At 34.5% G+C, this 26,303-nt stretch overlaps 1 protein-coding gene across 4 annotated transcripts; it reads right to left on the bottom strand.

The window, feature by feature from the left end:
- Nucleotides 1–1,647: 1,647 nt before the first annotated feature.
- LOC149775814 (baculoviral IAP repeat-containing protein 7-B-like) lies at nucleotides 1,648–25,131 on the bottom strand. Of its 4 annotated transcripts, XM_089943024.1 has the most exons (4): nucleotides 25,051–25,106; nucleotides 17,493–17,711; nucleotides 13,228–13,403; nucleotides 1,648–5,452 (listed from the first exon to the last, which is right to left on the bottom strand). In XM_089943024.1, exons 3-4 carry the CDS (start codon nucleotides 13,340–13,342, stop codon nucleotides 5,256–5,258), a joined length of 312 nt encoding a protein of 103 aa, XP_089799150.1. In that variant the 5' UTR covers nucleotides 13,343–13,403; nucleotides 17,493–17,711; nucleotides 25,051–25,106; the 3' UTR covers nucleotides 1,648–5,255. The 4 variants fall into 4 exon arrangements, with proteins under 4 accessions (XP_089799150.1, XP_089799147.1, XP_089799151.1 ...); XM_089943021.1 differs by lacking the exon at nucleotides 17,493–17,711 and having other exon boundaries at nucleotides 25,051–25,131; XM_089943025.1 differs by lacking the exon at nucleotides 17,493–17,711 and having other exon boundaries at nucleotides 13,276–13,403; nucleotides 25,051–25,131.
- Between the last annotated feature and the right edge of the window lie 1,172 nt (nucleotides 25,132–26,303).

Raw genomic sequence — 26,303 nt, 5'->3', positions numbered from 1 at the left:
CTTGAGAGACCACTTTTGGTTGGCAGAAGGGGCGGTCTCTCATAACAGGTTTTACTGTAGTACCATTTTTGTAAGTCTTTCGTATGACTCAGCTGGGGATCGAACCCACGACCTCCTGCATCTGAGGCAGAGGCTCTAACCCTAGGAATAGTAGGTCAATACATAAGTAAGCAATGTGCATAGTTCTGTTTGTCAAAGATTACATTTTTGAATATTTCATTATATTGCAAGTTCATCTTCACCTAAAGACCAATTGTGCATTTCAGGCAACATTTAAATATTTGAGCTTTATTTAAGAAAATAAGAAAAATATTAAAATAAGGCTGTCTAAAAAGAATCATCTTTTTTAATATCACCAATTATCGCTCTTCAATTTAATGCTGAAATATATTACCAGCCTTGTCATCCTATATAATTAATGAGTAAAAGGTCAAGGTGACCATCTATATGTACAAGTATTATTACAGAAAAAGAGATTTAAATGACAAAATTTACCTAAAATTACCCCCCAGAACATAAATTATAAAACTAAAGTAGACGCAAATCATTTAAAATGCAAAATATGAACTCTCAAAACATTCACTGAAAGAAATTAGTGGGATGCAAAGTCATGAGAGGTCATCACCATTAAGCATGGTGGAAGAGACCTAAGTGATAAAATCTGAAGTATTATGTTTCAAAACACAAATAGGAAATATCATATTACTTACTGCAATTACTCTATAAATGGTAAATTGTATCAATTTGACATATGTATTGCTTAGATATACACCAAAGTGCTAAACACTCCACCTAACAGTCAAATCTACACACTGTTCCCCCTCCCCCCTTCTTAGCAACAGTTGATATATCCGAATATGCATTTAATATCCAACTGAAAGTCACTCTGTGGTTTACAAAAGGTATTAATTTTGCTTGTCATCCACAAATAGAACCATGTGATTGCATTTATAGTAAATTGCAATTGCATATGTGGAGTCACTGTATTGCTGTGGCTGTCTATAGGACTTGTACTAATTAAGTTCCCATAGTAAACCTATGCAAACACCATGATATCAAAAATTAATAACTTAAAATTTTTGAGTGCTCATGATCAAACCTATATTTTTCAGTATAGATGAAACCTGGATGTCAGCTTCTGTGTAGAGGAAAGGATATGAGCCGTGACATTTTCTGGACCTGCATGTTTTTGAAACATGTGCTTTCAATTCCGCACCAGAGTCAGGTGCAAATTTCAGTAATGAGTGTTCCAAACTCAAGACTGTTAAAGGACTGAAATCCCATCAATAAAACAATGTCTCTATTTTTTTCCCACTTACAACTAGGATACGTTCTCAAAAGATTCTTTTCCTACAAAATAACTTACATTATTAACCAATCCTGGTCAGCCTGACCCATATATACTCTTTTTTATGTCCACCAATTTCCAGGCTGGTTCCAATTTTTCCATACCATTAGTACCATGTGTCCAGAAGGACACTTCATTGGATCTTGAAATTTATGTTTTCATGAAATCTACCAAAACCTGCCTGTTCAAAAAACCCAACGATTATGAATTCCCAGTACATACATAATAGCTCATTGTTGCGGACTATTTGTACATGATAACTCTTAGACCCCCTCCAGAACAAATAACAGTGAAGCAAGTAAAGTCAAATGTATTTATTTCTCTTGAAGATACTCTGAATATAAATGTTGATGCATCTCAAATAAACAAAGATATACTTCAACTTAGATAGCATAATGTTTAAAACAAATCACTTTCTCTATCTTAATTTAACTATACCACATACAAGTATACCAGGTCACATCCAGAACATCTCTCTTTCTCTCTCTTAATGTAACTTTACCAGATACAAGTATACTAGATCAATTATACATCTAGAACTGCACTCTCTCTCTCTCTTTGCCTTAACAATACTGTATGTAAGTATATCAGGTTAACTATACATCAATAACATCAGGCTCTCTTTCTCTCCGTTAACACAACTATACTACATATAAATATACCAGATTAATTATAAATCCTTAACATTGCTCGTTCTTACTGTAAATAAGAAGTAAAACATATTATAAAACATATTAGAGCTCTGCTCTGATTGTGGCAATACAATTTAATCAAACTGAACCAGATGGCTACAGTCTACACATTTGAAGTCCGATTGGATACAAGAGGAATGATTATTCTCATACATAGGAATGAATTTTCAAGTTCTTGTACTTAAGAATGTTATTTTCACTTAATGTAGACGAAATGTTATTGAGGGTCATATACTAAGTCCAGATCTACACAAATAATAGCTGAATAACACATCAAAATTATTCCAAGTGTCAGATCCATTTGCAACATTTGACTGTAATACTTATGTCACAAACTGACTTAAATTATTCCTTTCTTTTTTTATGCAATAAATAAGTTTAGATTCTCAGAATAATAAATACCTGAAAATATATTATCTTAAGTCGACTGTGATAAAATGCATAATTCGAAGTTCACTGTAGAATACAAACTCATGTAAGCAATCTGACCGTGACAGTGGTGTAATAGTTCTCACCAGGCAAGAAGCTTGTGCACTTCACAATACTTGCAACAGGTCTGTATAAAGCAACCATATGCAATGTAAAACTCTGGCAGTCACACCTACAATTACTATGGATGGGAGTTAAAACATGGACATTTAGAGTGGCCAGATTAAGGTATGAAATTTCTCATTTCTTTTATTATTTTGAATAATATCAGGAACTGTGTTGCAACTGGGAATTAAACTATTGGGAGGTTAAGTTGTTTTCTTCTTTTTTTTGTTTATATAGAACAGGAGTAGTGTTTTGAGGATTCTATTTTATTCATTATAACCCATTCTAGTAGTTTTCATTACTTACGTATTTATTATTACTAGTCATTGTTTATAACCTACAGACTATTATGCTTATCAAATATATTGATTGTAATTCATATTCAAGTATACAACACTAGTACATTGAATTATTTTCATAGTTTTGCATTCATAAAATGTTAGGTTTGCTTTCATTTAGCGCAGAAAGATAAAAGGAATTGTAGACGTGAGAGCACTGCATGGAATAAAACAGCATGAAGGCACTGGATACAGGTCACTCAATGTAATGCACACATTGTCCTTATAATTATCACTCAAAACGACATTCGTTTTGTAGCTGCTTCTAAATGCTGGGAAGATAGGGTCAGGTTGAGACTACTAATAGGAGATTGTACTAGCCAGGAGTCCTGCCACAAGGGTGGATAAACCTGAGACATCATATTAACGTTGGGACCCAGGAGACCCAGTCACATGAACCGCTTAGTTAGGACTGGTTTGAGAGATTGCTGAAGGGAGTTATGCTAGTCAGGGAATCCTGCCACAAAGGTGGACAAACCCAGGATGTCCAAAGAACATCAGGAAAAGGGAGCCCCAGTCACAAGAATTACCCTATAATTCACTACACAGTGGAAAAGCCATAGGAAGGCACACCTACATAATGAAGAAGTTGTTGGAGGGTGTACCTATGCTGTGAAGAAGCCACTGTAAGGAGTATATCATCAGTGAATAAATAATTCAATATGGAAGTACCAGTGAAAATAAAGTGCTCCTAAGAACTTTAAGAATAGACAATATTTAAGAATGGTTTAACTGAAAGTTATTTGAGGTATCTTTTAGTACTGTGCAATATAATTTTTTATTTATTCATCATATTCATCTAATTAAAACATCTTAATTTTGTTTGCGTGTTGTCTCTATATTCTCCATAAGTAGCATTCTAACCATCCATTTGTCTGTTCTGTGACAACTTTTCTATTTATTTACCTAGTATGTGGCGAAGGAATAATACATGGAAACACAGGAGTCATAATAAAAACTTTTGATAACTTGAATCGACTTTAACATTTGGCACACTATCTTTAACTGTCACAGAAAGAACTAAATATGTACATACATTACTAATCACATTCACTCTTTACATACTATTTACATCATATTTATTCATTTACAAATACCAAACAAAATGGGGAATATTCATAACCAAGGAGCCAACTGAAAATTGTGAAGATTAAAATTCAGATGCTCATAAAATTGCAATATAAAAAAATCTGATAATGTTTCTAATGTTATTCAATAACATGTTCTAACTGTACACAGTGCAATGAGAACAAATTGTCAGTCTGAGGCTGTAAGGGCAAATATATGCCAAAATATAATTCACTGTCAATTACGGACATCGTACAAGTGTTCATTTGAAAATAAGTGTTTTAATGGAGAAACATGCCAGTTTGGTAAAATCTGTCAAACAAAATCCCTTTAATTCAGAAATTCAGAAAGTTGATTCTCTTTTGAGCACTGGAAAGAAAACTAACCATATCACTTCAGAATACTCTTTGATTAACCACATGCTTTGCATGATTGTCCCACAGCTGTATACCACATGAAAACAGGATTTATGTAGGTTCCCCAGGCAATGTGGCACCAAAGACTAAATGTTTACATACTGTAGTTCTAGAGACAATGAAGAAAACATAAGTAGAATGAAATGAGTGGTTCTGGGTAAAAAAATCTTGGATCTACACCATCAGCACAGTTGGATGGCGTTCCCTGGATTTTAATCTGTCCCTGGATACTCATTTATAAGTCATTTCTTTCCCCCATTAATTTAAGTGATGCAATGATGTATCAATTTATCTGCCGGACACATTAAAACATTTTACCTTATAAACCAAACATTAACTGCAAAACATTTTGATGGTTTCTGGAGTACAATATTTATTAACCTGAACTACAAAAAGACAGATAATTTTTTTAAAAATTGATCTGTTTATCTGTCATTAAAAATTAGTGAAAACATTAACCAGCAAAATATGCAGACTGTTTTAAACAAAAGATTTAATTCAAATTCTATTTCAAAACAAATACACTTCAAATGAATTTGAAACACATTTTAAATACATTCTTGGTGGTACTTGAATATTTCAGGATTTGTATTTGTTGCCTACTCCCATCAAAATTATTGGAATAAATCTCATGAGACAGTATGTACAAACGTTGATGAACAGAAGTATGCAATAATAGTAAAACTAGTACTGTACAGAAAGCAATGATTTCACTTGCAAATTTCCAGGCAAAATTCACTGTAAATTACAAACAGGTCATATAAAAGTAATGTTTTGCATATTATGATTGAGGAATTTAACTTACATATAGGTCAAACAATATGTAAGAATAAACACAGGGTCAGAAGATAATCCTTTTTCAAGCGCAATATGCCTTGACTGTGGCTTGAATAGGATTCTGGCAAACATTACAATTGTTTAGTTTTTCTACACATGCTGCACAAGCAGAAAGGTGAGTACAGGGTAACAGGACCATGCAGGCTTTTTCTTTGAAGCATGTTTTGCATGCAAACTGACGGCGTAATCTCTGGAGCTCTTCTTCTGGCGTCTCATTATCTAAAAAGAAAATTAACAAGACCTGTTAATGTGTTGCTGTTCTCTTCTTTTCTTTTATCTTTCTAACCAACATATCATTTTCAAATATCTTACTGACAAAAAACAGATACAGATATTTTTTGTTCATTTATATATAAAGACAAAGATAGATAAAATAAATGGATAGTAACAGCTGATGAAAAGAAAAGATAAATTGATAATTCAAATGACAAGAAGAGATAGACTGATAATTCAAACTAGATATAAATCTAGATGTACAATCAAATCATTGAAATACCATCCCAAGGTAAACAAGAAGTGCACAGTGATAAAATCTGACTGCACTCGTAGAGTGGCAGAGTTGTAAAGCTACTATGCAGACATGGAAAGTAACAAACTGAGAAACAAGGTGTACCATATTGTACTCTTGTACTTCAAACAGGTTTCATGTTATAAGGCAGGAAAGACTTAAAACATGAGCTTGATATGGAAATTCATGACATGTGACAAATCTTTTATGCTGGCTGAAAATTTAGCGGGGGGGGGGGATAAACTAAATTATATAATACTTATCTGTCACTATAATTATAAAGCTTAACATTTCCACATAAAAAGACCTAGTTTGCACTAGATGCAGCAACTCCTTGTTCTAGAAAGTTCTTAGAACATATACATCAACCCAGTCTAATCTAAATCATAAGTATATGCTCCATAGAGCTTCCTGATTCTTTCAGGATGGTGGCTAATGAAGGACATAAGAGCAGGGTGGGAGGAAAACATCCAACAGGGACAGGTATTACATAATTAAAATTAGTTTTATTCCCCCCCCCATACATTTTAATGACAGTAATAGCTTACCTGTCACTATTGTTATTAAGCTGAATTTGTTAGTAAGGAGGGTGAGAAAAATAAAATATGGACAAATCACTCACATGCTAATACAAGAGTGTGAAGTTATATGTGACAGCTGCCTGGGTTGCTGATTATGCAGCGACTTTCAAACCCAGCAAGAAAATATCTTGGATTTTGTTTTGTTAATGACAGAAGTAAAATGAAAAGGAGGTTGTAAGCAAGTCATCCGCTGCCCATGCTGTCTGATCTGGGACTCAGGAAACATAAAACAGAAGTCTGTTGTAGAGTTTTTCATGAAAAAGACCACTAGACATAGGTCCCATTATTGAAAAGAAACTCTGTAACTGCACGATGAGGAGACCATTCCGTTAGGACTACCTTGCCTGTTCTGGACAGACCATCTGCCACAGTTTCTCTTCCTTGGAATAAAACAAACACTGATTGTAATCCATTCTGATTGTGACAACAAAGAAGGTTTCAGACTTCCACAAAGAGAAGGATCATGGGTAATTCTTTGTCATCTGATGTATGCAACCACTGATGTGTTGTTGGAGATCATGATGCAATGCCCTCTAATGTGTTCTATGCAGCCTTTTGTGACTGCCTGATAAGGTCTCTGAATCCAGGGGCGCAGCCATCAGAAGATATTTGCTACGTTCAAGCAAACAAGTGAAGAGTACAATGGTACATCTAAATGGAAATGAAGTAGTTCAGCCAACAATGTCATCACCATAGACAATGCTTGTCACAAAGTCTTTGCCCTCAGTCTCTAACAGTTGTTCCAAATCAACAGGTGATAATGATTCTGAAGGGATCAGCTCAAAACAGGTCAGCATGTGAAGCTATAGTCACTAATGATCTGGCCTTTGACTTTAAGACTCTTGAAGGATTTAAGACAGAAAAGCAGAAAGACCCCTTTGAAATGCCCATTTGTGAAGCATTAGCATTCATGTGAGGGGTTTTCAATGGCCAGGCGAGTGAATGAACTTTATAGCTTGAGGCTGATACAAAGCAACTCAAATGTACTCAGGAGATCGACCACTCTTTATTGTATCTTGCCATTTCTTGACCTTTACTCAGCCATTTTGCAACTTCGCTGTTTGATTGAGTTAGGAGCAGTAAATCTGATCTGGGAATTGCTTCTGATAGTTTCTCTAAACAAGAGCAAATCATAGCGCCATTTGAATACTTATTTTTGGGGACATGTCAGAGAGAAGAAAGCAGAAGACTTTGTTACAAACTGGCAACACCTTGTGGCATCATTAGGGAGGTCTGTACAAAAAAAAACCTCACAGACTGACACCAAGGGCCCCTCTAAATTTAGATCAAGCCCATCCTATATTCTAAGTTAGGTGCCCATTGGGCCTGTCGAAAAATATTATAATTTGCCTGAGGAAACTTTGACTGCACTGATGAAATGTGCAAATGAGATCACCACTGTCCTACATGAAATTGAGATCTGATTTTAATCAAATTGATGCATGATGTGACATGCTAAAAATATGAATTAATACTTCTAAACTCCCTTGCATGGTCATGTTTTGAGAAAACACAATTTTCAGTAATCTTCAAAAATAGAAGAAAAAAAAGAGAAGAAACCCCCACCACTTTCAGTATATGCTGACATGTAGAATGTATAAATGGTAAAAAGTCATGATTGGAGCTGATGTAAAACTATCCCTTGGGGAGTTTAATTAGCAACTATTAAAGGCAATGAGGTTAGGTATAAACCACCATTTCACATATTACTTAACTGGCTCACAATAGCTTGTGAGATGTGTTTGAAGGCTGCAGTGGGTGAGACCATTGTGCAAATTTGCATAGGTAGGATCAGGAAGTGGAACAACCCATTATAGGCAAATCAAAAAGATGCTAGATGCGTGTACAAGAACAAAAATTACTTAACCAATGCCCTGAAAGAGAATCTTTAAGCCATATATATAATATTTTTGACAAGTTCTGTCAACAGCAGCCAATGGTTCTTTGAAATCAGATTTTACTGCTTATATAGAATGCAAAACATGATCATTTCAGTTGTCTAAATAGCGTTCAAGCGTAATTCATTTTTTAGGCTGATTTAGGAAGCAATTAGCTATCAGCAACACCCAACAAAAATAAATTTCAGAACTCATGGTTGACAGAGTTTTACTTTGTGAAGCATGCCAACAATAAAAGAGATAGGGGGTGGGTGATTAATTCTTTACGCATACTGTAAACAAGACATTCATCATCTCAATTCTGACCATGATTTTAATCTCAGAGAATCCAGCAGAGAAGTTTGAACATCAGGACCATCCACTACCTAGGAGTGTAGTGATGAACACTATTGATATATGCATTACCTTCAAACCCCTTTGAATCCTACTGAACTTATTTTGAAGTGCAGCTATCGCAACGTTGTGTGACAATATTAAAATAGGGAAAATTTTGGGCATGTGTAATTTCAGTCAGGGCTTATGAGTTTATTTAAGTCACCAGCCCTGGGCCTGTATCTAAAATAAATTTTCTTTGAGTGCTGGAGGTAATGGGCGAGAATTATTGCCCCTTTGTGTATCAATATAGATTGGGAAAAACAAATTTTTGTCTTTTATTAGGGCTGGATTAGCAAGGTAACATTCCCAATGTAATGTGACTGGGGAACGTATTCAAAGTAGAAATCTTAAAATGCTGGTGCGTAACAATGAACTTTAAGGTCGCCCTTTAATGATGGGTTGCAAGTATTCATCTCTTAATTTCAAGAAGAAAGAAAAGTTGACAAAAATATAACAAAAAGTCATGACGTTAAATACTGGACCCAAAACTGAATATCAAATAGACTTTCTAATGACAAACATGTATGCCAAGTTTTACCAATTACTCTCAAATGTCTTTCAAGTTATAGATCAGAAACGAAAACGTGACAAAGAAATGGATAGCTGGATGGTTTAAAGGAAATATGGATAGCCAAATGGAAATGCAGATGTCCCCTGCTCTTTAATAAAAGGCTAGAACAAAATGTTTATAAAAAGGTTATACATTAGCAATAGAATGGAATCGGAGAGTAAAATTGGATCAGATAAAAGAAATTTACACCACATATTAAAGTTCAGCACAGCTCCTATGGTGAATTAACATACATGTGCTTTATCATTACTATAATACTAAAGCCTGTTACACTTAAAAAGTTCTTTAAGACTTTGGAATTCCAGTGTTATATTCAGAAGTAATTCATTTATAACAAATCCCCAAGAAAATACTGATATTTTGTTCCTACAGTAGACTTTCTTTTTGAAAAAGGGAGTTTTGATTGCATAATCTTTTATAATAACAAAAATCCCCTGAAGAGTCTAGTGCTCTACTGGGCAAAACATTTTCCACGAATTAAAGATAAGACCATTTCTTTGTTTTGATTGTTAAGTGTTAAAATCATCTCTAAAAAATTTTAATGACATGATTTTCAAATTAGTTGCTGTGGTGAACATACCTGATGTCAGACTGGTACCATTATCACTTAAGGCAAAGCAAACATAATTAGAAGTCTTCTGGTGAAAATTCCATGTCATAATAATCATTGTTTCATGGGGTATCATGACATTAAGATTTTCATTGTGGCAGCTATATTGGATGTATGACAAGCACCACTTTCACTTAGAACCAACTTGGTATCTTAGGAAGTCTGTTGGTGAAAACCCATGGTGATACAGTCAACTAATTGGGAAGAGTCATCATACTGATGGTTAGTTACTTTTATTTAGGAATAACCTGACACTATAAGAACTCTTCTTTTTCAATTAAAAGTAGTGAAAACAAACATTTTTAAGATGGTCACATCCTGGACATCAGATCAGCAAAATTTGAGTTTAAGATCAACAAAACCTTATAAGAAGCCTAAGAGAAAACACCACACTGACAGGAGCATTCATTAAAGTTGTGATAAGATTTTCAAGGTGGGCACTGAAGCAGCCAGATTAGACATCAGACTGGCACTGTTCTCCTTTGTTCTCCTTTAGGACTATCAGGATATCGAAATAAATCTCATGTCAGTACGACTTCCCATTCATAAGGAGTAGTGACAGGATGATTTCCAAGATGGGCCTCAGGAGTGGTACCATTTTCGTTTAGGTTTAGGAGGAAGTGATGAAATACGTGAGCTAAGGGATGGATGGATAGATAGACAAAACACCATTCCATAAGTTCTTCTGGTCTATGACCAGTAGTGGTAAAGAAATTATTAATTCTGTATAATTATACAAACTTTATCTAAACCCATATTTGTTACAAACGAAATAATGTGAATTTGACCAATGAGGTTTGCTTTTCATAGGTAGCATTATTAGGTAGGCTAGTTGAATAGGATGCTAGAAACATGATGGCAGAAATATGCTATAACATCTATAGCTATTACATGATCATATACATTATATAATTTGACATTGGGTCATGATTTACAAGTATCAATTTTTATGGACTATTTTATTTCCACACTTTATGTGATCCTCATGTAATTAAGAACATTTTATCAACTGTAAACCAACTTTTAAACAGCCAATAACTTCACATTTTTCGTTGCAATTAAATGTTCACACATCTGCCACTAAACATACTTTAATTTTTAATATATTTAATTTCATGCACAGAATCAATCCCGTTGCAAATTCCTTGAAAATAAATATTGAGGTCTAAATCAGGCATGTGCAACCTATCATGCATGACCTGGTTTTATCCAATTATTTACATCATATAGTATAGTTTTAAAAATCGCTTATCTGGCGCGTGCCACATGCCTGGCCTAACTTTAGCCCCCACCATAGTATACAACTGTGGATGTAAGGATCTGCTCCAAAAATGAGATTTACAAAATTTTATTTTAAAAAAGCTGGGATGTACTTATTGGGGTGGAATCTCAATTGGGCTGAATATGACAGCAATGGAATGAACAGAGGTACAGTAATCCCTCACTACACTGCACCTAAGAATCAGACACTACCTTTCTTAAGGCAGGTATGGTCATGATTTGGTTTGGAGTTTTAATGCACAGCAACACAAGTTGGTTATTTAGTACTGAGGCAATTAGAGTAACATGCCTTGCACAAGGACACACTATAGTAGCTGACCAGAGCTGATCAATTGGCTCAGTTTTAACCTCCACCCTTTTGGTTGTGAATCCAGCATGCTAACTAATGAACCTCATTGATTTATGGATCCAAATTCATTATTTGATAGTAAATATTATGCATAAAATACCTCAATATTATAAGTTCATCTCATCTCTAAGGCAGTCCACTTTCAAAGCTACCATGAACACTATTATTGTGATTGAGTATTGTAGATGGAATAGCAATAATTATACAGGAAGTGGAGAAATAGGAGAGGCTTAATAATTCTAATAATAATTTCTTTCTTTAAAGAGGGTAACTCAGTTTATTAGATACAAGTAATCTCCCCTGAGGCCCTCTACTACAAACGAAATGAAAAATAAAAAAATGTGAGGAGTGTTACGTGTGTGTGTGTGATTTGGAATTTTAACTTAACAATTGTCAGTCATATCGCTACAACGTCTGCAGTGTGACAGTTTATAGTGACGTCTAGCAATGGCGCATCATGCCGCAGACATGCAGCATCATGTCCCACTTTGTTACATTATCCTGACACAATGCCGACCAGTCCTAACACAAACCTCTTAATACTGACTGCCTATCGCGGCAGCTGTTATTATTAGTCTAATAAGTCTTTCATATGACTCGGCTGGGGTTCGAAGAGAGTTGAAATACAAAAAAATTAAGAAGTGAAAAATATGAAGATTTGGTATTTTTGTGGTTACAATATAATGAAGGCTCGTCGGTTTGAACAGTTTATCAAAATGTATCAGCATCCAAATCATAATTAACAATTAAGGACTTAATTACATAGTGATTGTGTGTGTCTGTGTGTGTGTGTGAGATTTAGATTTTTAATGTAGCTTTAACAATTTTTCAGTCATATCACTATGATGTCTGCAGTGTGGCAGTTTATAGCGATGTCTAGCACTGGGGCATCATGCCGCAGACATGTAGCATGATGTCCCACCCAGTCACATTATTATGACACCAGGCCAACCAGTCTAGCGAGGCAGCTGTTAGTACCATTTTTGTAAGTCTTTGGTATGACTCGGATGGGGTTCCAACCCATGACCTCTTATATCTGAGGCAGATGCTCTAACCACTTAGGCCACCAGAGTGGTTAGTAATTGTCTGCACTGATTTAATTAACTGTTTTAACTGATTATTCTAATTGTTAATTCAACAAAAGTGACAGTGGGAACAAGTGTCTGGATAAACAGGTTTCTCACTGTACTGTAAAATCTGTTCTAGCCAGCACTTCCTAAGTATCAAGAACACTGGATCCTGAGCATGAACTTTCTGAGCATGAAACTCAAGCACAAGCTTGAAAGTTCACAAAATCAGATATGATACTTAAGATGCACAAAAGTCATCACAATTTGAGTCCATCTGCGTAACCCAATACAAAATGTTCAAGTTCTGTGATTTACTTTTATTTGAATAAAAGCTTTTGACTTTTAAAGTCATGGGACTTTCAACCTGAGCTAGAGTTTCTTTGTCAAATGTTTTTGGGGTCCAACCATAAAGGACCCTATATGTGAACCTCTTTTCCTAATTAAACTTACATGTACTGACCTCTATTTAAAGGACACACATGCACACACACACACACACTGAGATATGTATATATATTGTAAATACGCCTACTGCAAAAAGCTCTGATGCAGATCTGATGATGCCACATAATGCACCATTAAATCTGAGTCCACACAGTTTTTCAGGACAAATTAGTAGAATACATATCCTGATCTACCATTGTATTCTACTGATGGCAGATCTGGGTCTATGTTGTCTGCAGTTGGACTTGACTTTTAAGTGAGTGTATATATTCATTTTGGTATTTTTAAGTCTCCCTGTATATATTACTGTAGTTATCTTTGTGATTGTTGTTCTTCTCTGATCCATTTTTTGTACCTCTTTCTCCTAAGGCATCCCCTTCTTCCAAGCGTCCTTGTCTATCCTGGAGTGTGTGATTGGCCATACTGTGGCTATCAACACCCCCAGCCTCTATTGGGTAGCTCTATTGGGTAGTCTTAAGCAACCTGTAAAGTGTAATGCTGTTGATAATTTAATTACATATTTGAGTGAAAAACAAATAATAATTGGCAAAATATTCTTAATATTGTTTTCATTTCTGTTTCTAAAATCTTAAAAATATCTTACTTTTCACACGTAAAATTCCATATTTACGATTGTGTCATGCCATGTTTAAATACCAGTATATGTACCTACATGGTTAATATATATCATTTGAGACAAGCATTCTGTGGCCAAGAGCAGGAATTGGAAACCTAATTATGCCTCAACTTCAATAACTCATACACGAAGGGAACCAAACAAAGACTGCACTATAAGCAATGGTACAAGTTACAGAGGGACCTCAAACAAATTAAGGGGATGCCACCCCCACTGGACATTGAGAAAACTAAGGACAGGGGTTAACAAAGTTGTTTAATGCACACATGCCAATCCTGAGAGATATAAGCATAACTTTTGCTAATACATTAGTGGCAAAAAAAAAACATAACCAGAGCATAAAAAGTGTAATCTATTACACATCATAACTTAGTGCAGTACATCATATGAAAAATGTACATTTTTGCTTATAATCTGCAGCAGGTCAAGTTACTCTATAAATGACCTCTTACACTATTCACAGTCTTTCTTTTCAAAATTCTCAAAGAAATGACAATAAAAATGACAAACAAAACTCTTTATTGCTTTGTTATTTATTTTATTTTTTTTAATGTATCAGAGAAGTGTAATCCATATAGAGGCGAGCATATGATGTAATCAAGTGGAAAAAAGGTAATGATTATGCCAAAAACAATGGCTGGCATGTATTGTATTGGCTAACTACTCATAATCATATTTGAAATAATTGTCAGTAAAGAACTTTTGCTAAAGAAATTGTTTACTTTTCTGTGTAAATTACCTTTATTTTCAAGAGACCCTACCTCTGAAAGATTGTAACATTTTTCCAAGAGGTTTCAACAACCATCAAGTACATGCGTAAACAATGTGTCTTAATGTGCTTTTATTTGTTGTTGATTCACAACAAAAGATTCTCTTTTTAAAATATCTAGGGACATTATTTCATGACAAAACCATCAACATCAAAACAATGTTTTCTTTATTGTTCTATTAGTAAAATATAGATGTTTTGATTTCAAGTAATAGTGAAACTTCTCATCCTTAAGGAAATCCCCAAGTGCCAATTCAGGAATTTTAAGTTCATTACAAACTCCGGAACTCGGTTCTCTATAATGAACCATATCCGTGAAACAAAGCTTTTTACTCACAAGTTACTCATTTTGCTTGGTTGCATTGCTAACCTATTCAAATTTGAGAATGAATAGGTTAGCAATGGTAACTGAATTATATTACTTGCATATAGTATTTATTACAATGTTTAACTGAAGTCCATGAAGTGAAAGTGACCAAGGAGAGCGAGCGGTCTTTTGAGAGATGCACATCTGGAGTAAGGCCAAGCTGTATACTCTATAAACCAATTACACCCATCATTCATACACCAATATAACTGGAATTAAAAGTTCTTTTAACAATGCTTAAGATATACAAGGTCTTTCTTTTGAATTATCATGATAACCACTCTGGAAAACCTCAGAAAATCTTTCCTTGTGAAAATCAAACCCTATGCAAAGTGCAAAAATGTAGAGCAGAACCAATGTGACCAGTCTGAAGAGGAAGCCAGGTTACAGAGGAGCTTGGGACCAAAATAGCTGACTGTCTGCAGGGAAAGACAGGTTACATAAGTTTCACTATATTACAAGGTCTCCATAGAATTCCAAACTGAAGACTGAGTCAGCTGACTCGTCATCCCAAAATCTCAACAGTCTAAATGAAAATTTCCATAGTAAATACTGAAATCTTGAGATTCAAGTCTTTTGGACAGTCATGAGCCCAAAGCTGTGATTCCTTGTTAGTGGTGGAAACAAATGATGTTTAAGATTTCTTGTCTTGTGCTGAATAATGAAAAATACTTGTACAGTATTTTGCAAGGAACATCAATCTTATTTTTGTGAAAGTGTTTCTCTTTCTAACTATGTGTTAAATGTGTATATATTCTGTATACAAGACAGACAGGGATAATTTTATACTTTATTATATTTTCAACTTCTCAACATATTCTACTATCAAGTGTTCAAATCATTTCATATGCAAAAAATATACCCATACAACTATGAAGGTTATATATTGTTCAAATATCAAGGATGTACATCACAGAATTGGCAGTTCACTTTTCCATTTAACAGCTGTACATTTTTTGAGGTTATAATTGGAATTTTGACCTAAAACCTTGGATGTCTGAGGTTTTTCCATGGTTTTCTTGGGAAAACCTGGGAAACCTTGGACAATGCTGATATTTTGTCCAAGGTTTTATAAGCAAACCTCGGGCATTATCTCATACATTAAAAAGAACCTAGAAAATACCTTGGACAAAGTCTTGGACATGAGAACTCATTTTTAGCTTGGAAAAACCTCGGAAATAAGAACTTAGTCATTTTTAGCTTGGACATGGCTCGGAAATGTAGACTTAGAAATTTTTTAGCTAGGAAATGGACTTTGTCTGTTTTAACTGTGCACTTAAGAGATTTCTCTATATTTATTCAGAACGTATTTTTACAGTTTTCTTTTAAAATGAACGACGTTTTTCATTACCAAAACAACTAACAAGTCTAGAATTTTAATTAAAAAATTGACTTAATTAATGTTGATTGATTGATATGGGTTTTACAGTGTGCCATCTCAGTTCAGGCATCATGGTGCCAAACAGGATCACAGATTTTGGTTTCACATCTTATCTACATGGAGTTAAAAATATGAGATAAAGAACCAAAACCTATATACATGCCAGAATCCCCCAGTTAGAAAAATTCTTAGCATTCATACACTTTTAATGACTTCATGCAATCATCTTAGTGTAACACAGTGGTCCCAATTCTAATGCCCTGTAACCACACAGGACAAGTGTAAACATATTTTCCAACAACTGATTCTAAAGTAAAGTCATCAGTGCTTAAAGGGTCACATGACATCTTTCTTAAAATTTGTGTTTGTGTATTAGTTACATGAATAATAACTTAAAGTACCAGTTTAGAAGGATAATAAACTATTACGTTATTAGTGTAAAAATGTTTTCTGAAATATTGTATGGCACTGTTTATGTGTCACGTTAGTTACGAGAATAATAATTATAAATAATTATAATTAGAATTAGAATAATTATAATTAGAATAATAATTATAAATATACAACTGAGTCTGACAAAATTGCATGGATGATTGGCATGGCACTATTTTTAATTATCATTTTTAATATGACAGCTGATAATACCACTGTTACATGGAAGTTTAATCCCTTTCAAAGTGATTTGGGAAGAATACACCAAACACTTGATTCTGTTTTCTGACAACAAAAAGGGGTTGTACTCTTCTTGTACAACACTGATTCCATCTCTGAAACACATACTCCATTTGGGGATTTGAAAAATATTAAACTTTACAAAGAAAGTTGGCTTTTGATGCTTAAATAACATGAAAAATGACCTCCAAAGTTATTGATGACATAAATTTGAACAATGTTTTCACTTTGAGTTTAAAATGGTTTAAATCTTTTTTTTATTTGCAATTAGTTCATATACAATTCAAGTATTCATGAAATGTAAACAAACATGGTACTGTAAAATACATTTTCCAAGTAAAAAGGTAACATTTATAATCCTCATTTAAGCTTTGTAAAGCCACATCTATCCTTTCAGTAATCAACTAAAAATGTATGTCAATAGTTAAATTGTAGCTAAATTGTGAGTGGTAAATTATCAGGTAAAAAACACAAGCTTGTGTTAGTGTACTTGTAGTTGATAAACTTAAAGATTTTAATTTATACACCTAAATTCTTACACCGTAAGACGAACTCTTCCCTCTATACTTCCTTTGGACATAAATAGTTTGACAACTGCAAATACATGGCAAGTTTATCTGTGGAGGAGGTATCGCTGAACTTCAATAGCTTCTTCTCCAATTTATTTCTTTTCTTCAAAAGCATTTGTAAATGACAATAAAAACCTTCGACAATGGTTTAAAAAAAATTTGTCCTTGGACAATTACCTCGGAAAATCAGCAACCAATACTCCAAGGTTTTTCCTAGGAACATTTGTCCAAGGTTTCTTAGGAAACCTCGGAATATGTACAGCCAGGAATGTCCTTAATTTTCCAACATTTCAGAGATTAACTCTCCTGCTCCTTCATCTCAGAGCTGAGACTATCTTTTTCTTTCTTTGGAGTCCGAGGGTCAGAAAATTCATCACCAGCAGGTCATTTCCAAGACTGAGACAAAGAAAATATACTTCTTTCCGTCATTGTGATTTTAAAGTTCAGCTGTATTAACTTTGTGTTATGTCGTTCAAATTTTTCTAAATGATCCATTAACTAAATCGCTTTCAAATGTTTTGTTGATTGAAGCAAATTATTCACCAACAAAACACAATCCCATGCTGAAAACTGGCTTTGCAAGAAGCCATATAATCCCATTTTGTCTAACTGATTATAATTTAAAGAGCAGTCAAACAAATGCTGATATTTTATCAGATATGAATCCAGCGAAGTCATAAATGATTAGGAATTTTTAAACATTGCACCAAATGAAGCAAATTAACTGCCAAGTAAACAATTCAAGTTAGTCCATTTGTCTTGACAACCAGCTTCGTTAGCTGCCATATGCTCCAGTTCTAATCAGTTCATTATAATTTGATGTCCAAACATACTAATACTGATATCTGATCCAAAGACAGTACATTCATTTCATAGTTGTTTCCTCTTCCTCTACCATAAACTTCAAAAGTAAGATGAAAACAATCCAACTTAATTCAGTTGCACTGCAGCGTGATATCAGTGAAGTGTTTGCTCTGCCCAGTTCTTATATATATCTTCCATTGGTACGATATTATTGGCCATCAAAGTATAAACTGTTGACAAGCAGATGTCAATCAGTGCCTCCTACAGTAAATTTGTTATGGAGTGCATTCTTAGTAAGGAACTAGGCCGGAGATGAACCAAGTATAATTAAAACTGATTTTCCAGCCCAAATCAACGTGTCAAAAAAATGCACATCAGAATTTCCGCATTTCAAATACGAGTCATATTTAAATTCCACATGTCAAAACCCAAGTGTACACATTATTGAAAACCCTGTATAAACATAATCTGGTAACTGGAAAAATAGAAAATCTTATTATTCTAACAATATCTTAAAATCAGAACAGAAAAAGATAAAAGTGATTATTTTGGGGCTATTCTTTAGAACGCAACTAATTTCTTAAACATTAATCATTAGAACTTACGACCTGTAACTCATGACAGTACAGCTTGTTCACTCTTTTAGAATTCTGTTCAATGAAGCAACATGCAAGCATAATTGTTTCAAATGAGATCATATTTTGTTCCATTTTACTGATGTCATAATATTGCAGAAAACACAAGAATAGCATATTGAATGGTGTAAAATTACAAGAGTGCAACACACAATCAGACACGGGATGTTTATAGGAGCCTTTTCCACACCTTGGCTTTTTTTTAGAAATCATTATCGATTCCAATGTACCATCTTTCACTGATGATCTGAATTCTGTGTGACTTTCTTACTGAACTGTTTACGTTCTAGCACATGATTAATCCTTTGCGATTTTACTGTCTGGAAAACAAGTGCGAAATAAATTGCCAGCATCACTAGTAACTGAAACAGGATTAGGTTCATTTCAAAAAGAAATTTAGTAAACTGAACTTCGATTGAATTACACCAAAGTTCTCTCTGGTATTTACATACAGTGCATGTTCAGGCTGAGTTGTTGATGAAGCAGCAAGCTGATGTTTATTAGCTTTTTCATGCTGTTTTATGTCATGGTCACCTCCATGCCCAGTAGTGAAATCACATTACACAATTTGCAAAATGTGAAGTTTTCTCCTTTATCACGTGGTTTCACAAATCTAAACATGACAGCATAATTGTACTTCCAGTTCTCTTTTCTTTTCTTTCCTGGAGAAAATTCTGAATCTTATGCTTTCCTTTCTGGCATCATTTAAAGTTGAATATTATGAAAATGAGAAACAGTGATAGCGGCAACCGTTTGCACAATCCAAACTGAAAGGCATGGTAGCCTTGATTTCGAATGAACCAATCATATTTTAGAACTTTATTCCTATATACATGTGGTGAATGGAACTGAGTGCCCATTCTAAACAGAAAATTGCAAGGAAATGTTTAATTGTTTTATAAAGTAATGGATTTTTAACAAGAAAATGTTTACCTGCATTCAGGTCAAAAATATGGGAGAAATACAGGAAAAACAAGACACTTGGCACCTATGCATTACTAAATGCTAAGTTAAAATGCGGCTCTTATAATGCAAAAACAGTAATATGGTATGTTGGTCAAGAAATGCTGAGGCCAAGTATCTGCCATTTTTACAGATTCAACCAAGCCTACATAAATCTACAGTGAAAGAACATTTCTTCAAAAACACTAATTCTAACATTAAAATTACTACAACCAATGGTGTAATTTAACTGTGTTACCTTTGATTCAGACAAAAATTCTGCAAAATTGACACTCCTCTGATTGTAACTCACATCTGGTACCATATATAGCCATTGGAACTCGTGGACAAGAACAATGTGTAAGTGCTTGTAGTCAAATGGCAATATCTGCACGTTTTAATGATGTAAGGTTGTTTCCTGTGTTCCAAAAAAGATACTTAGAGAACTATTTGAGCACCACAATAAAAGGTCCTCATGTGAACTGATGGATTCCACATATAACGTTGTGGAAATGAAAATGAGAACGTTGAAATTATGACTCTTAGTTTCAAAATATAAACCTTTATTATGGGCTTCATTTAGGTAATAAAAAGATTTTAGCAAGTTTTATTATCTGTGGGCTATTATTTTCCTCATGGTGTCTTTGTTGGAATTATAAAGGACAATAAATAGTGTGGCGTTCTGTCGTATTGGGGTGGGGTTCTCCCAATATAATTTAATTAAATTAAATTGAAAGTTCCACCCTGGCTCGTTAGGTTAGAAAGTTAAATTAGTGATGATGTAGATTTACAGCTCAGCAACGCCGACGGTTAAATTATAGAGAACACGAAGATGAAATTCAATCAATAACAATTTAATAAATGTGATAATTTAAAAAAAACGATAACTTCCAATCACTCGTCTTTCCCTCGACCAAGTGACAGCCTAATTCATCCCGTGATTTACAGTGTGAGTTCGATTTTCCCCCTGTCCTTGCATCTACTCATCTATTTCTTCCCGCTGATTCTTCCTTCTTTCCGTTCCTCTAACTCCTTCTTTGTCTCTGTTTCCTCTCTACTATCTCCTCCAGCTTCGCTCCCAGACTTCAACTTCTCCTTTTCCTCTCTATTATCTCCTCCAATTCCGCTCCCAGACTTCAACTTCACCTCTTCTCCTTCCTTCCTTTCCTCCGTCTCTCTATCCGAGACAACGGGACCAAACTTTAACTGGTCTGTCCCTCAAAGCTTCCTGTGAAAAACCACAAGGCGTTAACAAATGTTTAATCGAACCTCACCTCACACTATATCGACAATTAACCATCAGATAGCTGTCACTGTTTCGGCCACGCATGCATACACATCGAAATTCCCACACACTTCTTGCTGGGTAAACAATGTCGTAATAACACAGTATCAGCGAATTGTTATACAGACATCAATACATTGCGTCACGTCAGTATATACACATATATATTTAATCTCATCGTACTACAATCTGACAAAATCAGACGCATGTCTGTACATTACAAATATTCAACAATGGCAAAATCTATAATCATATGAACATATGTGTTAGTCTACTATAAAATACCCACATAGTAAATTACAATATTAACTCTTACGACGGCTGGCAAGCTATATAATTCTTTACAAATATCAACTCATTTCTTCAAAATATGCAAACATATTAACAAAACAAACAACTCATTCCTTCAAAATATGCAAACATATTAACAAAACAAAGTAATTCTCCGTACTACAATTCTAGTACTAATAAAGGATACATACGACCTACAATTAAAATGCAGTCGCATTCCACAAAGACCGAACAAATATCTACTGACCTTTTGAAGCTTTCTGTACTTAGACCTTCCCGCTCTAAGATTTTCCCGCCAATAACGAATGGCTATTCGGAGTTACGCTAACCTCTTCTCTGGGTAATTTCTCTCAGCGAACTAACTTTTGCCGGAAAACGCAGGGATATCATTCTACCCAAATCAAGGTCTCCCCCCCCATCTCGATTCTGATTGGGTGGCGCTGTGCCCCTGTCCAATCGTCTTAGCAGCCAGTTCAACCTGTCTGTCTGTTTTCAGGGGAAAGAAGTTAGGACACTCTCACTTCTTCAGGCAATTTCTTTTGATCTTGGAAACATTTCGACACCTAGGTGATAATTGGCTGTCTGTGACTTCGCAACTCCAATGTCCGGTCCGTCGATTCTAGCCACAACAATCTTACATAACGGATTAGTGCTAGCCTTCAGCAATGTTCGACATCAAACAATGACCCGCCAGAATTGCCTTCATTATACATGTTTCAAACTGGGCTACTCTGGGTCGGGGTAAACATGACAAATAGTACACAGTTTGTGGACACGACGTGTTATATGCATCACCAATATTTCCAAGTCCTACAGTTTGCAAAATTTTAAAGGCACATTTTTCTGGCCTTTGATTATGTTATTAAGTTTAATAAGTTCATCTTGATATATTTTTTGCTCTTAGCTTTGCTAAAATTACACATGACTGGTTCAAGAAAAGTGATGATGATGTAACAAAATGGCAGTACAAAAATAGCCCAAATTTTTTAATAATTTTGCTCTTATCAACGGATGCAAAAATAATAATAGCTGATTGTGCATGCTGGAGGTATTTTTATTATTACTGCATTTATATATCTACATCTGGCTGCTCTAAGATAAACTTCCATCATAATATTTTCACTGTAAAATAAGTTAGTAGGAGAGGTACCCACGATCTCAGCTAAGCACAGTAATATCTGTTTATCTCTACATCCTTGGGACCAAGGTAACATTGTCAATATAAGCAGATGTTTAGATAAGTATGGGGGAAGGGGCTGAAAATATATTGAAATTTCACATACAAGTGAAATTTTTAAGAGGTGACCTGTTGTTCATGACTAGGATTTACACACACAGAGAAGAAGTAAAAAAATGGGAATTTTGCTTAAATGAAGACAACTAGTCTGGAATACACTTACATATTGTCAACTTACATCTGTGTAGTACACTCCATATTGTAATAAATAATGTACATGTATGTGAAAAACCCATGAATTCAAGTATTAGATTATATGTTAGAAAATACATGTACGAGTCAAATCCTGTTAGAAAACACATCTAACATGTATATATGGTAGACCTTGTTTGATCTATACCCCATTGCCAACAAACACGTTTCACGAAACAATTCACTCTGCTATTCATTATCCTAGTAGCATGTGGCTGTATTGGCCTAGATTTTGGTCAGCCAGAGACAACTACTAACATGCCAAGGCTACCAAGGTGATGAGGTTATACGTATGGAAATGAAAACATGTGAACAATTAAAAAGTTTAACAAACATTTTGTGAGATGTCCCAGTATCTATTGTTTCAAAATACTGGAAACTTAATTTGTATTTTATGCCGCCATTAGTAATGATCGAAAGCATTAACTTTTTTAATGCAAAAAGGAAACTTTCATGGCACAAAAATATGTTCCAATAAATATGAAAAATGAACAATGCTTTTATTTAAGTTTGTTGCTGACATCCTTTGATCAAAGGTCGTCAGCTTGCTTTGTTGAAGGTGCATTTGTTATTGAAGGCACAGCTAAAGGCCCTCTTTGAAGCACCCAAGAAATGCCCGTTTGTTATTGCTGCGGCAATGTCAAAATAATTGTAGAACACAGAGACAGAAATCTTTTTCATTTGCTTAGTATATATACAGAATGATTAGTGCTTCAAAGGTTAACAGTTTTATTGGAAGTTTCAGGAAAACTATTTTTGCTGGCACATTAAAAAAAGAAAATATTGCAGTTGTCTGGTCAATTGCATTCATTCCCATTTCTGCCTTCAAAGGTGGTCGATTGTAACTAGTCAGGTAGCATGACTATCTTGGTTATATTACAGCATACAGTACTAAGGCCAGAATCAGACTAAGCAAATTATGATACAACAATGCACTATTAGCTTTGTTTGTCAATATGAACAAAGGATTTGTTTATGTAACAATAGATTCCAGTGCATTTTATATTGAAGTTTGCGGCTTCCTGTCATGGTGCCTTTGAATTTCTCCACTCCAAACCCTAGATTTACAATATAAGATGAATCACATATTATTTATGTCTTACTACCCAAATAACGGCCTTGTATAGCATGTTCTGATGTCAGCGACATCGGAACGAGTAGTCAAAGTTTTAGGAATATCTCACACACTTGGCAGTCCATACCGACACTCTTCCATAAATTGATATGTAATTAATATACTTACTGTGCTATTTTTATCCTGGTGGAATCAAATACTGACACTAGCAAATGGATGCATTTTCATGTTCCATTGACAAACATTTGAATTTCCTGAAATGCGATGGTAGTTAAGGTATGCCCAAGTATGTTGATGTAGGTTCATATGGGGAATATGTTTCTTGAATGAAGCGAAAGGTTGCTTACAGTTCCAATTGGCATAATATATTTTTATTTGTTTTGTTAAAGAATAATATTTCAACTTAACCCTATTTCGGCATTCCTGTCTTTGATCGCTTTCCAGCCAACTGAAATGTAGGCCAACGACACTTGAAAATGGGTCCATTACTTTGTGAGAATTTGAATTTGTCTGAGAAAAGATGTGAGAGTAAGAAAAATCTGACTAAAACATTATGACTTTACTTTGTAGAAAAGCATCGTCATTAGTTGCCAGTTGTGAGATATTCCTGAAACTTTTACTTTCGTTATGATGACTAACATCATCAAAACATGCTACACAGCGCTTTTAGTTATGCAGTAAGACCCAAACGCCCAAAACATAAATAGCAGCGTCGAAGTCTTACTTGTAGGACTATCTAAGCCCATGACTGTATATAGAATTTTTAATAGCCAAAAATGTTCTCGCCCAAAAAACCGCCCGATGGTATATTTTGTCGCCAATAAGAGAAAAAATAGCAATTTGCGACAATGGCGAAGACAGCGTGATCACCGAGTAAGACAGACAGGGTGCTATGTCTGAACGGGTCATGGAGGTTTAACTGAGGTAATTTTGTCACTCTGTATGATTATTTTTCCTTCCGTTTATTGCTATTTTTTTCAACATCAAACTCGCGTCGAGCACCTGTGGTCTTGAACGTACATTCTGCAAACACAGAAAATGGAGAAAAAAAATGCAGAAAAAAATGTTCAGCATATACTAATAGAAAATAAATACATGCATTTAATTATGGCGTAATTCCCTTCCATCATAGTTTCAATCACAGGTAAACTGTCACGTTGTATAATGGGCTGATTAACTGAATTTAAAGTACGTTATTATCACCATGACTACGAACACTGTATTTTTTATATGCAGATTTAAGTTAATCATGTAAAACACTAATAAAAATATACCTTTTTGTTGACGGAAATTCCAAATTTTGCTCTTTCAAAATGGCGTTTACCTGTTAGATATGACAACACAGGAAATGTTCCTGTTCTAGTAACAGGTAATAGGAGTTTTCACATCCGGGCTTTTTTCTTAATAAAACTTTTTTATGAGGCAAAGGTAGCAATTATGCTAATATAATCTCTTAATTCTTAATCATTAGCTAGTTTCATAGATGTAAAAGAAAAAAACGAACAATGTTTGCGCATTTTTCCATATACTGAGGTGGACATTTCTTCGAAAGTCAAGGTGATTCACCCTGTAGATAATTACAATGGAATAGTCCACTTCAACGTCACTCGATAATTTATAAGATTAGTAATTTACAAACGTACCAAAAGACGATGGAAAGTAATAACATGTAAAAAAAAAATGTATTAGTTAATATGCATGAAATATATGAAAAGGACGGAATTTAGCTGTTGAAACGTCAATCAAAAGCTTTGATCTATTTATAGTATGATATGGGTTTTTCTTTCGTTCTACATTTAGCACCAGTACGATAATTTGTGTTGATGGATAATAATACTTACTTATTTTCAATCCTTGCTAACTCATACCACAGAAGTATACCAAACTCTTGTTGACTACACCAGTGTATAACGGCTAGTGACTTAAAGGTACAATCTCTTTATTCTCCAAATATTTTTAACTGGCTGAAATATAACGGTCTGTACTAAATGGCAAAGACTATCGGATATATGGAATCCAGGTGGAGTCTAGATTTAACGAGTCCCTATGGGCAGCCGTCGCCGCCAAAATTACATTAATCAAATGATCTAGTATGTAATCTAATGATTTAACCTAGCAAATGAAATGAGCAACCCAGAGTCCAAGTGATGTGGTGTCACATGAAATGATTTAACGAACAAAACCGAATGATGCATTTAGATTTCAAATGACGTGGTATTAAATGAAATGATGTAGAGTGAAATGAAATGATTTAACCCATCAAACGGAATGATGAATTCAGATTCCAAATCATGTTGTGTGATATGAAATGATGTAGCATGAAATGAAATGACTGAACCCCAAAAATGAAATAATGAATTCAGATTTCAAATGATGTGGCGTTAAATGAAATGATCTGGCATTAAATAAAATGATTTAAAGAACAAAACGGAATGATGATATATGCTTCCAAATGACGTGCTATTAAATAAAATGATGTAGTCTAAAATGAAATGATTTAACTCAACAAATGAAATCATGAATTTAA

Source organism: Sinohyriopsis cumingii, chromosome 19 (genome assembly GCF_028554795.1).
Source record: "Sinohyriopsis cumingii isolate HCF-2022 chromosome 19, ASM2855479v2, whole genome shotgun sequence".
NCBI classification, from domain to species: Eukaryota; Metazoa; Mollusca; class Bivalvia; order Unionida; family Unionidae; genus Sinohyriopsis; species Sinohyriopsis cumingii.
This window is presented reverse-complemented; position numbering and strand designations above follow the sequence as displayed.